This window comes from Lepidothrix coronata, unplaced genomic scaffold (genome assembly GCF_001604755.1).
Source record: "Lepidothrix coronata isolate B3197 unplaced genomic scaffold, Lepidothrix_coronata-1.0 Scaffold37, whole genome shotgun sequence".
In the NCBI taxonomy this organism is placed as follows: domain Eukaryota; kingdom Metazoa; phylum Chordata; class Aves; order Passeriformes; family Pipridae; genus Lepidothrix; species Lepidothrix coronata.
In genome coordinates this window covers 4,816,860-4,829,192 of record NW_016690217.1, presented here as the reverse complement: position 1 = coordinate 4,829,192, position 12,333 = coordinate 4,816,860, and the positions used below count along the sequence as shown (strand labels likewise).

General features: G+C 40.5%; 1 protein-coding gene across 3 annotated transcripts; it reads left to right on the top strand.

The window, feature by feature from the left end:
* The first annotated feature begins 331 nt into the window (after positions 1-331).
* Positions 332-11,284, top strand: CUNH5orf30 (chromosome unknown C5orf30 homolog). 3 transcript variants are annotated; one of them, XM_017812615.1, is made up of 2 exons: positions 332-349; positions 8,964-11,284. In XM_017812615.1, exon 2 carries the CDS (start codon positions 8,985-8,987, stop codon positions 9,606-9,608), a length of 624 nt encoding a protein of 207 aa, XP_017668104.1. In that variant the 5' UTR covers positions 332-349; positions 8,964-8,984; the 3' UTR covers positions 9,609-11,284. The 3 variants fall into 3 exon arrangements, with proteins under 3 accessions (XP_017668104.1, XP_017668106.1, XP_017668105.1); XM_017812617.1 differs by lacking the exon at positions 332-349 and adding an exon at positions 863-1,015; XM_017812616.1 differs by lacking the exon at positions 332-349 and adding an exon at positions 1,169-1,209.
* Positions 11,285-12,333: the final 1,049 nt, after the last annotated feature.

Below are 12,333 nucleotides of genomic sequence, written 5' to 3'. Positions count from 1 at the left end.
CCTCCTGAAGTCAATGACCACTACTGCCTGCCCTCTCCTTGGAACTTCATCTCTGAACCTAACTGACAACTCATGGACAGCAAGAGGGGGAAGTTGTTGGGAGGAAGTTCTTTGGGGCGAAAGTTGGGATATACTGATTCATAAGAGTTTATAGCCTCATTTATACCACAGAACAACACAGGTGGGATTTCTGGCTCAGGCTGGTACTGCAGATGTCAACATGAACCAAAGGAGTTTATGTACTGTAAGCAACACAGAGTATCATAATGCCTCTGAATTACACTCCAGCTTCATTTTCAGAGAATATTCTGAGTTGGAAAGGATCCACAAGGATCATCAAGTGCAACTCGTAAGTGAATGGCCTGTACATGGATCAAACCCATAACTTTGGCATTATTAGCACCATGCTCCAACCAACTGAGCTAATCTCTGTGTGGGTTCTTACACTGCTGCTTGACCAGATATATTCTCCATATTCTGTACTGAATTTACTAATTTAGTTCTTAGAACAGTTTTGTGAACTCACAAACTCAGTGACTCTTAAGGGCTTGCAGAGCCTTTAATTAAAATTCTGTACAAAGACCTTGTTCTTCATGTACTCCATTGCTTGTCCTAGGTGAGAATTTCCAAAAAACGCAAATTCCAGGAGCATCTGGGTGCACAATGATTGGCTAGTCTGGGTGCATAGGGAATGCCAACACCCCTCTCTGCAATTGAAGACCAAATTACCTGCAACCCTCTTGGCAGGACCACTGGGATCAGAGGGAGGACAGAGCATGGCCTCTGCATGGGCAACATCCAGTTACTCATATTACCTAGTCACACATAAACCGTGTCCAAACTTTGTGTGGATGAGATACCACAGAGGTTATCGGTGGAGACGGGCGGTATATCAGGGAAGACAGAGTCAGCAAGAGATGGCTACTCGAGAGATGGTTACTCGATCCATCCTCACAGTCGTGTACGAAGAGAAATGGCATGCGACACTAAAGCTTGCTAGGGAGTATCAGCACAGGTGGGATGAGAGCAGGAGCCGGCTGCGGCCGGGGAGGGCGGGGAAGGGGGGGCGGCGCGCGGCGGCGGCTCCGCGGCGTGTCCCGGCCGCTCCGCCCTCAGCCCGCGCCGGGCGGGCCCGGGGGAAGTGGGGTCCGTGCTCGCCGCCCCGGCCGCTCCTCCGCCCGGGCCCCGCGCCCCGCGCGCCGGCCGCAGGTAGGACCGGGCGGGAGGGGATGGAGCCCCGGGCCCTGCCCGCGGCTCCTGGAGCGGGGTCGGCGACTGGGCCCGGGCCCAGGGCGGTGCCGCAGGGCGGGCGCGGTGCGGGGTGGGCCCGCCGGGGAGCCGCGGGGATGCCGTCCCCGATCGGGGGGAGCCGCTCGGCACGGCCTGGGCCTCCCGCGGGCGGCGGCCCTGGCGCCTCTGTGGCCTCAGAGCCGCGGCGGGGCCGCCCCGGGCGGCGGGGCCGGGGCAGAGCCGGGGATCGCGGCCCCGGGCGCGGCGGGGCTGGGCCAGCAGGAGGAGCAGGGCAGGTCTGGGAGGACGCTGGGGCGCTGGTCCCGGCCGCCGTGTGTGTGCGGGGAGTGCCGTGTGTGCAGGGCCTGGAGCCTGCAGGGAGGCCTCTCCAGGGCGCTTTCTCTGCCAGCCAGGAGTAGCGGTGTGAGCGGTGGGAAAGCCGCAGAGTTCACCTGTTAGCACCTGTATCTAGTGTTAGTATATATACGTATTTATATATATGTTTTTAGTATACATAACCATTTATACATCTCTTCGGTTGCAACTTATCGCCACGGGCAGTCCCCATGGTCAGGCAAGTGATAAACTTGAATATGACCTCACTAGTAACACAATGCACTAGTGCCCAGCTTTCTGTGTGTAACTGTATTTCTCTGTAATAAGTCTTGCTTAGTGAAGAGTAAAGAGAGGCTGGGAGTTGTGTTTAAATGTTCACTGTGCTGCCTGTGATGCTCGCTGACTGCCCTTGTGTGCTCTCAGGTGCTTTGAAGAGTTGCTTTACAGAGTATGGAACTTGCTCAGCTGCTTTGGTTCGTTGTAGGCATGTTTTGCCAATGCTTCCTCTGCATATTAAGATATTGGGGGAGTGTCTCTGTACAGTTGAGGTGCTGTTTTGAATGGTCTACAGCAGGTCTTAATTGTTTATATATGTTATTTATATGCTTTTTTACATAGGGGTTTATCTGGCACCAGTGTGTGTATGCAGCTGTTATAAGGAAAATAGGAAATTATGTACGTTAGCAGATGTTTCCCATGAACATGTCTTTGTCAGGGTGTTCTCCAGAGTGGGCCAGTGTGTCATGCACACCATACATATGTGCTGGCATAGCTGCCTGCAGAAATGAATCGATGGCAGAAAGCTGCTCCTCCCACCACCACCCTCCTGCTGTTGGTGTATTTTGAACCATATTCTGTGTGACGTGGTGTGCTTGCTTAATTTTATTTTTTTTTCCCCCTCGAGGGAGAGCCTTTTTTAGAATAATGAAGATGGAGGAGGGCAGTGCTTGTAGTGGCTGTGAAGCGGAGAGAAATGAGGCAGTGCCAGTGCAATCACTGAAATTAAGTTCTTGCATAACAGCACTGACGTTATAGCGTGGCTTTCTCCATAATCTCTTCTTTGACTAGCCTTATGCTGCTGGTCTGGCCACCAGGCATGCATTATCACATGCAAATGCAGTGTGTTATGGCAAATTCAGATGAACTCAGTGTTCTGGGACAAAGATTTCTGTTCACACTAGTTGTAAGTTTTATAGAAATTTACTGTGCCTTCATGTGCTGTTGGACTTCTAATAATTATTATTCCATACTTGCATTACTTAAATATTTACTCTTAGGTAGCATTTCGATAGGGAAGGAGCATTTGAGAAGTAGGCAGACAACTTTAAAGCCTTTGTATATGTAACTCTCCTGAACTGGAGGAAGTGACCTTTAGTGGTGTGATAGTATAAGTGAATTATACACCCTCCCAACAAATATCTAAGTATCTGCTGCAGATTGTATCAAGTTAAGACAAAGAACTAGCAGTTTGAAGTGCTTTTGTTAAAAAATAAAACTCAGAAAACTAAATTGCCTAGATTAAACATGTTTTTCTTGATATCTTTGAGTAGGTCTTATTTTTAAAGTGTATTTATTTGATTAGTTGTTCTGAGTCTCAAAGGGCTTAGTATGGTTGTTTAGGTTGGTAGTTTCAAAAAAATGTCACAGAGCTGTATTTTGAGACTTGGCAATAGAGAATACTCCCCAACATGAATTTCTTATCTGACACAAAAACAATGCAGATCTTTAGTCCCATTAGCATCTTGGTTTTTAAAGACAAAAGTAAGTATTTATGTAGTGAAATCTGTAATACTTTAAATACTCTGCTTTTTTGTTCTGTTTTGTTTCCTATCTATTATTTCTGACAGGCAGTTTAGTTTTTTGTTGGCAAGTCAGGTTGTTCGGGTTTTTTTTCTGAGTGGTCTAACCTGAAACTAGAGAGAACTTTCAAAATTAAACTTAGATATTGATTGATGAAGAAATGGAGACAGGAAATACAGAGAAATAGAAATGCAATTACAAGGAAAACTCTCTCTTACCTACTAGCTAGCTAAAGAATAAAAACTATGTTTTACAATATGCATCAGCTTCTTTACATGTATCTCACTGTTTTATCTTTTGATGAATAACAATGGTAAACAACCACCTTTATGCTGGCCAGGAGCATCATTTTGCTGACAGAGTGAGTGTTCATCTGTGATTCCATCCAGCAAGAAAGTCCCATTGTTCGTATGAACGACTAAATATTTGAGAGAAGTTATCCTCTGTTAAACACTTCCATCTAGTATTGCTTGGCAAAGGGATGTTAGAGTGGCCTTCTTTCCCACCATTTGCTTTTACTTTTCCTGCTTCTTAAGTCTGCTCATACAAAATTCATTAGCCCAGTCAGACTCTTGACATTCCATCTGTCTCTCTTTTGTGTAAATTGTATGCTCTGCCGTGCTGGTCTGGTCTGAGCTAGTCACTGGAGTTGCTAATTGTAGTTCCTCAGTCATTTGCACTTATGATCCTCCTTAATTTGAAAAGGTAGTTTCCTGGGTCATAATTGTTTTCTGTGTAAAGCTACATTAATAACAAGAATTAAAAACTGGTTAAATAGTTCTTGGTACTCAGACTAGGAACGAATTGTTAGAAATTCATGTAATCTTCTTTTTGAAAATATGTTGTAATTCCTAGTTCTGTGTCAACCATGTGGTATTTATTGTCTAGTATACTGGAGAGCTGAATGGCTTAACACTTTACCTGTTGACAAGATCACCCCCCTCCAAAACTCCCCTATCACCCCACCCCATTCTACTGGTTTTTTTGTGGGCTTTTGTTTTACATCACATTCTGCAGTTACTGCACTGGCTTTATTAATTCAGTAACATCCATTCGTCTGTTTTCTTAAGGCCTGTAGAATTATAACATATGCCTTATGCATGATTTCATTTTCTTGCTTGTGATTTTGAGGAAGGAAGTCTGTCCTAAACTTAGTTCTTACTCCATTTGAATTTTGTCTTATGCAGTGCAACAATTTAATGTTACCTCGGTTCTCTTTAGCTTAGAGTACTTTGGAATTTCTTCTAAGAGAAAGAGCTGTCGAAGAATGTGTGCATTTTGTTCATCCCTTTCTTGCTTGTTCTCTGTGATTTATTTTTTTTTTTAACTCATGTCTCTACAAACATGGTATCAGTCTGTAAAACAAAGCGCTATGAAGTAACATAGTAGTCTAAGTCCCTTCAGCAGAAGGTAAAGAGGATGACTAAAAATAAGCATCCTTCTCTGGAAGAGTGGGCAACAATATCACCAACTTGCCCTGTCAGCCTGGGAGCTGACACATCTCAAGGTCCGTGGCCTTGCTACCCCAGCTTTAGAAAAATGTGGCCCCTTTATGGATGCTCTTACATAGCTGGGTTTTGGCTTGATTTTTTTTTTCCATTTCACCCAAATACTTCAGTTCGTTTAGTTGCAGGTTGGAAATAATTATTTTCAGAAAATTTTGCTGTACAAATATGTAACTCCATCAGCACATTTCAGTGACAGAGAAACAGGGATTTCCAAGAGCACATACTATATGTAGGTGATTTTTTTTCAGACTGCCGGGGGAAAGATGTAGGCCTTGTTTTTTGCCCTTCACAAACAGAGACAATTGAAATGATTAAAAGTGTGTGACTGAGTTCACATGTTCTTCACACATGATGGGTGACTTCACTTACTCCTGATGCTTGATAGACAAACATTATATCTTTTAAGTGCAATGTATATATTAAGAAATAGCAGCATAGAGAAGGGAAAGTCAAAACTGGCCTTATATCTCTATTCAGTATGTTTGACTCCTTTACAGAGTTGGTATCACTGAATCTGTTGCCATCTCCATTCTGCCGTTTGCTTGTTGCAATTACAGCCATTTTATCAATTAGATAGATCTCAGTGGTTCTTAACAAATATTGTTGCCTACAGGCAACAATAGGGGGAAATAAAAGATTGATTCTTAAGAAAAAGTAAAATCTGCTTTCTGGATGGACAGAAATTCAGTGCTTATCTAAAACAAAAAAGGGCATCTTCTCAAATCAATTCAGAGTCTAGGTGAGGAGATAAGTAACAAGAAATGCCAAGTTACAAGGAAGCAGTTATTTTGTTGAGAGCAGTTGATGATGGTAGTTTCAAAATAATGCAACATTTTTACAGAGCATGGGAGTGTCAAGGGAGACACCTCTTCATCTTTCTTTGTCTTTAAATTCTGAGTAAAAAGTTTATATTTTTAGGTCACATTTCTCTCCTCAGAAAGACAGTAGGTAATAAATGTAACAGAAAAAATAACCCAAACAGAAGATGTTATTGAGTGCAGTGAGGCACATGGTGAGAATGCATTTCAACAACAAATGATTTACAATGCATATATTATAGCGTGGTGTGATGCCTGGTTTTCGTTTGTGCCATGCAGTGGGAATGACGTAAGTGGTATCTGACACCTTTGTGTCAATAATTCAATAATCAGAAAGCCTTCGTATTTGCAAAATGTGGCGATTTGGAGGATTTTAACCTCAAAGAACTATCCCAAGCATATTAATGTATTCTTTGAGGTCATACAGTGATTTATAGTATTTGATCTAGGATTTCCCTTCACTGTTTCTTGGCTCTGTGTTTTAGACAACATTATCCTTATTTAGCTGGATCGGGCCAGATTAATTTTTATGCAGAGCTTGCTTTATATTACAAAGAGAATTGATAAAACCTTGTAAAATTTTACTGGAGTGAATTGTATTCTGGAAGCACTTCTGGTGTGTATTGGTCGAGTGAATCCTCTTGGTAACTGTTATTTTTAGTTATTTTCTGTGTTTTTTAAATATGTGGAGGAGCAGCAAAGGAGAGGATATGCCATCTTGTTCCTCTTCTCTTTGCTTTGATTCAGTAATAAATCTCTAATTATGAGTTATCTTGAATTGGCATCACTCTGTTATTCTCTTTGACAAACAAGAAGACAAACCAGCTGTGATCTGAAGAAATAATCTTTTTAAACTGAAGTACTGTCTTTTCCAGTATTGTAGTTGCTGCTGAGAATTACTGATGAGCTTACACTACTAAACACCAGTGAACATAACAGAAGTCATCAAGTGCTTTATAACTGTAGAAATGGTTTTTTTGCCTGATAAGCATGTTGAAACCATATGGCAGCTTGAGTAACTCAAATTTAAAAGTCTTGGGAAAGAACAGCTGACCACGTACATACTGAGTTTTGGACCTCTGCCTGTGGGACTGGCCAGTCATTCCTGTCACCAACCAGTGGTACTGTTCCCTTGAGCTTTTCATGTCTATGGCTCCAGCTTCTGGTGCTGCTGATGCTTTTGAGTGTCTGACAGATTTCTTGGTTTTAGGGCTGTTCTTCAAACTGGAGCACAGAAGCAGGAGTTCTGCAGTTCCAGGCTGAAGAACAGACTGGAGCTTTCTCTCTTGAAGGCTTCTCTGCTCTGAGTTTGGTTTGTAGTGGGTTTGGCCAGTGAGGGGTAATTGTTGGGCAGTGAGCTGCTGACTCCTTCCCTCCCGCTTGCTTATTTTTTGAAGTTGTTTTCTGTTATCAGCGCACGCAGCCCCGTGTTCCGAACAGAAGTAAATGCATTTTGAAAGGTGTCTTCTGAGAAGGGCCTTTGTGTTGCTTTCAGGTTCTCAAGGCTTTAACTCAAAAAGTGCATGAAGACATTTCTTCCTCCTTCCCTTTCTTTAGGGCACGTATTGCTGTTGCAGGTGATTGTTAATTTTGGGGTTTGTTAATTTTTGTTGGTTTTCCCGTTCATGTGTGACTAGATGATATGATTAATTTCCAACCTTGCTGTATGACTATTTTATTTATACTTCTTTGTAGCATAATTTCCGTTTCTTTTAACAGAACAAGTTGAGTCTTTGTGGAAGGTTCCTGGAAAGATTTCTAAACTGCAGGGTAAAAACAAGCAAGAACAGATACTGAGGATTTCTTGGCTAAATCCATAGGATAGCCGAACGTTTTAATGAGAAATTTTTGTGCTATGCCTCCAGTTATCATGGTTGCTGATGGTGCAAAATTTCTACTTAAGAAATTGCCATTAGTGTCTTCGACTCAGTGGCTGAAACCTCATCAAATCTGTTGTCTCATTGCTTGGTATGGTGCTACAGTAGGAAACAACAACTGCTTCCGCTGTTCTGAAAGTGTTAATTGTCTCCATAAATATACATTGAATTCAGTTAAGTATAATTGGCAACATTATTGAGTTTTATGTGGACTTTTTTCAGTAGAAATTTCAGTGTTTGGTATTTTAATTTTTTATTTAGCTTTTGCTGTATTAGCTGTATTGTTTGATTCACAGAATTACAGAGTTGTTACAGTTGTAAGGGACCTTTGGAGATCATCCAGTCCAACCCAAAAGTGCTTAAAAGCTCACTGATGAAGTGTATCTGTAAAAGTTATGCTACACAAAAATTGGTAATGAAGAATCTTAAGCAGACCACGATTGTGAGAATTAAAAGAACACTTAAGACTGAAGGAACATTACTAATAGTCTCTCCATATAGAAGTTTGTTAATGGCAAATAAAATCCTCTTCAGCAGAACTATGGAGATTTTGTTTGCTCCTAGTTTATTAGCATAGGGGGCAGCAGGTTGGTTTGAGACTAGGCAGGGAAGCAGAGTTGGGAACATTACTTGAACTGCTCCTTCCCAGTCCCTGAACAGAAACAAATTTTTCATAAGGGTAGAATATTTTCTTTTGCCAAGTGATATTTGCATCTAATTGCAGAAGATTGAGTAAAGTGTTTCCTTGTTTGTTGCTGCTTTGCTACTTGGCCTGTGACCTCCTAAGCCTCAGAATGGCAGGAAGTAGCAGTTTAAAAATTGTTAATAGCAAGTTTTAAGTCAGTTTGATTTGTGAAGCATTACTGAACTTTTGAATGTGGTTTATGGTCATGTAAAAAGAATTTCAGAATTGTTTCTGCTTGACACTTGGATAATAAATCTGCTTTCTTCTTTGAGTTTCATTGCCTTTGAACATGACATAACTATGCTGAATTTTTTTGTGAACTGTACTGACTAGAGAGCCACTAGATTCTGTTTAGAGCAGAGGTGAGGTTGACAATGAAGAAAGCATGGATTTGGAAAAAAATGTGACCTTTCTGTTTTGTGAAGTAGCTGTGTCACTGATATGGTTTAGATGATACTGAAAACAAAGAACTGAAAAGAAGGCTTTCCTTTTTTCTGGAGTATACTGGTGTATATTTGCTGTGATAGTGACCACATCTTTCCATGTTAGAGGTGGTAGTGGCTTGTGTGACATCCTGCTGAGCATAAGTCAAGGCTGAATAGAGAAGTACTGGTCTGGCTGATACAAAATCCCATTTTCGCAATACTCTCTCAGCTCCCTGTGTTGCATAAAGGCTCTGTTTTCTCACCAAGCTCTTTTTATTTTTTAGGAGGATAGTCTTGTGTTTAAAATGGAAGTTGACATAAATGGAGAGTCCAGAACTGCCCTGTCCACTCTCCCTGTGCCTCTTGCAGAGGTGGGCTCTGCAGGCAGGACGGAAGCTGAAAAGCCCCGCTGTTCCAGTACCCCCTGCTCGCCCATGCGGCGGACAGTTGCAGGATACCAGATTCTCCACATGAATTCTAACTACCTGGTGGGCTTCACAACTGGAGAGGAGCTGCTGAAATTAGCCCAGAAATGTACAGGAGCTGAAGAGAACAAAGGAGAATCTGGGCCAAACTTGCACTCCAAGCAACTGGATCCAGGACTTGCACGCTCCTCCCGTTTGTACAAAACGAGAAGTAGGTACTACCAGCCATATGAGATCCCAGCAGTAAATGGGAGGAGGAGGAGGCGGATGCCCAGCTCAGGGGATAAATGCAATAAAGCTTTACCATATGAACCTTACAAGGCACTTCATGGTCCCCTGCCTCTCTGCCTTTTGAAAGCTAAAAGGGTTCATTCAAAATCCCTGGACTACCTCAATTTAGACAAAATGAGTGCTAAGGAACCTGCTGACACAGAAGTGCTACAATACCAGCTCCAACACCTCACCCTTAGAGGGGACCGTATGTTTGCAAGGAATAGCACATGAGCTGTCATCTTGAACTTAGAAATGATTTCTCATCCTTTCTCTGTTGCTGCAAAAATCCACTGTTGTACTGTGTACATGACTGTCCACATTGTAGGTGGTTGTATCAGCTAAATATTACCAGAAAGTAATTTATTTGAATAGTCTTGGCAATGCAATGTGTTACAAATACTTGGAGGGAGAAATCTTTCCCGAGCAAGAAGCTTCTGATGCAAATTTGACTGCAATCAGTGGATATTTCTTTGGACACGTTTAAAAAAAAAAAAGCTTTTGATTTTTGGTTTTGTTTTTTTTTTGTACAGCTAGATCTACTATTTACAGTAATTTAACACTGAAAAATTGGTGATGTCTGCTTGGTTGTTGCTAATTTTGGCTTGACCTTAGAAACTGCTCTTGGATAAGTATTCAAGTTTAGGAGGTTCTTTGGTTTTACTTTTTGTTTCTGTATTCTATAGGAAAATGAATGGGTTTTGACAGCATGGAAAGTGACTGAATAAATCACTTTCCATTTAAACAATCTAGTTCAAACATTTTTAGACTATGCTTGTGCTGGTGATGAGGGTGAGATTTGCTCATAAAGCAAACCTTTGCTACTTGAATCCTCTTCAGTTATTTTTTTTTTAATCTCTGCATGGAAGCAATTGCTTTGCCTTTCCTATAAAACATGTTCAGAATGAGTATTTGGGTTCTTTAAAGCAAATCTTTTGAGGAGTGAAGATTTTTTTGTTATTGTTGATTTTATTTTTTACACTGTCTTGAGAGACAAACTGGAATGTTTGCACTGGTATGTCAGTAATGTTTTTGGGTTTAATTTATGATTTCTCTACCATGTATAGTAGCAAAAGGTGTCAAATAACTTCAGCATAGATTTGGAAATTCTGTTGACTTGAAGCACTGAACACTTGAGATCTGGAGGGCTGATTTTATTTGACAGGGTGCAAGTGAAGTATTTCTGTATCAACATTGAAGAGATAATCCTGGATTATTCAACAGAGTAGATTGAATACACCAGCTTACTTTTGTTACTTAATGAATTTTTATCCAAACATGACATCAAACACAAGTTTTGACAGCTGTATTCCTAGATGTATTTGAAACATTTTAATAACTTATGTTTAAAAACGAAAACTAGTTTTCATACTTTTTTTTTAGATACAGTCTATTACTGAAGGAGTGTGCAACTTGATTTTGGCTGATGACCTCTGCAGAAGTTAAAAGTAATGTCATGCTGGTTTTAAATGTAAATTAGTTGATCAGTTGTTTCTGATAGAATTAAGATTTGTTTTGTTTGTTTGCTTATCACTCAGAATGAATGGAAAGCACTAGTTAGTGCATGTGCTATGGAAAATGAAAAGTTCTAATTCTGTCACTTACTCCACAGTTTTAAATGAAGGCAGCCCAGTAGTGAGCATTTTGTGGTTGGGTTATCTTTTGTTTAGGTTTGTTAGAAACATTACAAAAAAAGTGTATTTTTGAAAGTTAACTACACCTGTGTAAATTTAATGTATCAAACAATGACCTTGAAAGTAAAGTCTTCCTATATAGTCTTTAGTTTGAAAAACAGAGTATGGTCAGATGCCAAAGAGATGGGGGTTTTGTTTAAGGAATAAAGACCATTGTTTATTGAAATACCCAAGGAAAATGTATTTCTGGCTGAAAAATAAAAAAGGTGGTATAAACAGCTATTGTTGTGGAGTTTTTTGCTATGCAGGAGAAAGTGGACGTTTAAAAAAATACAACTTCACACCAAAGAATATTTAAAAACAATCTGAAAGGAAGGATCCTGAACTTCTGTGAAATAGATGCTTAGGTTTGTTACTTTGTTACAGGAAACATGCCTCGCATTTACTAGTGTTTTGTGCTTGTTTCTGATGTCCAGTGCTGTAGTTGTATGGCTACGCTGAGGGAGAGGTTGATGGCTTTCTAGCTGAGTTCAAACGTAAAAAATGTGTTAGTATTTTATCTGTTTTGGTGATTTGCCAATGAATGTGCTCAGACATGGTTATGTTTGCTTAACTCATACGCACTTGCAGCTCTCATAATGTGGGAAATACTACCGATACGACCTATAATAGAGACTAGGTAGAGAATTGTTAGTGGATAACATAATTGTTTTTCCTAACGTTCAGTGGTACCAAAGAATCAGAAGCAATTATCCAACATAATCAATTTTTAAATGTTTTATAGCGTAGTCTGGGTGAAGTCAGTTAACTTCTCCTTAAGGTGTGCTAAAGCAAAACTAGAAGAAAATAATCTTCAGTGAGAATATAGGCAGTAAAAACTAGAAAAAATGCTTTGAAGATGTATAGTGGAGCTATATAACAGCTACATAACAGCTTGGAAATACAAGTTGTTATAAACTGCTGTAAGAAAAATGCAGATCCAAAACTGAAAAATGTAGATTTATTACAATGCTAATAACTTTAAAGACAATGTCGAGCTTGGCAACCAGCAGTAAAAGAGCACATTTCTTTGCTTGTTGTCTGAGCATTTGGCAAGTACAGTTTTATTGATGTTTCTTTCCGGGGACTGACTTTTTGCATGATAGTTTTCTGTGATTTGATCTGTTAACTAATCTGTTAGTTTCCATGATGTGTGATTACACTGAACACTGTAAGAGTGGCACAAAAGTGTCTGTTAGAAAGACCCTCAGAAGAACACAATAATTTTTGGATTATTGATTTTTTTCTTCCCCAACTCTCCCCCGCCCCGTGTCATAGTACATTTT

What these genes read in the sequence shown, in the direction of transcription:
- CUNH5orf30 (XM_017812615.1), top strand. Translation starts at nt 8,985, where the DNA reads ATGGAAGTTGACATAAATGGAGAGTCCAGAACTGCCCTGTCCACTCTC.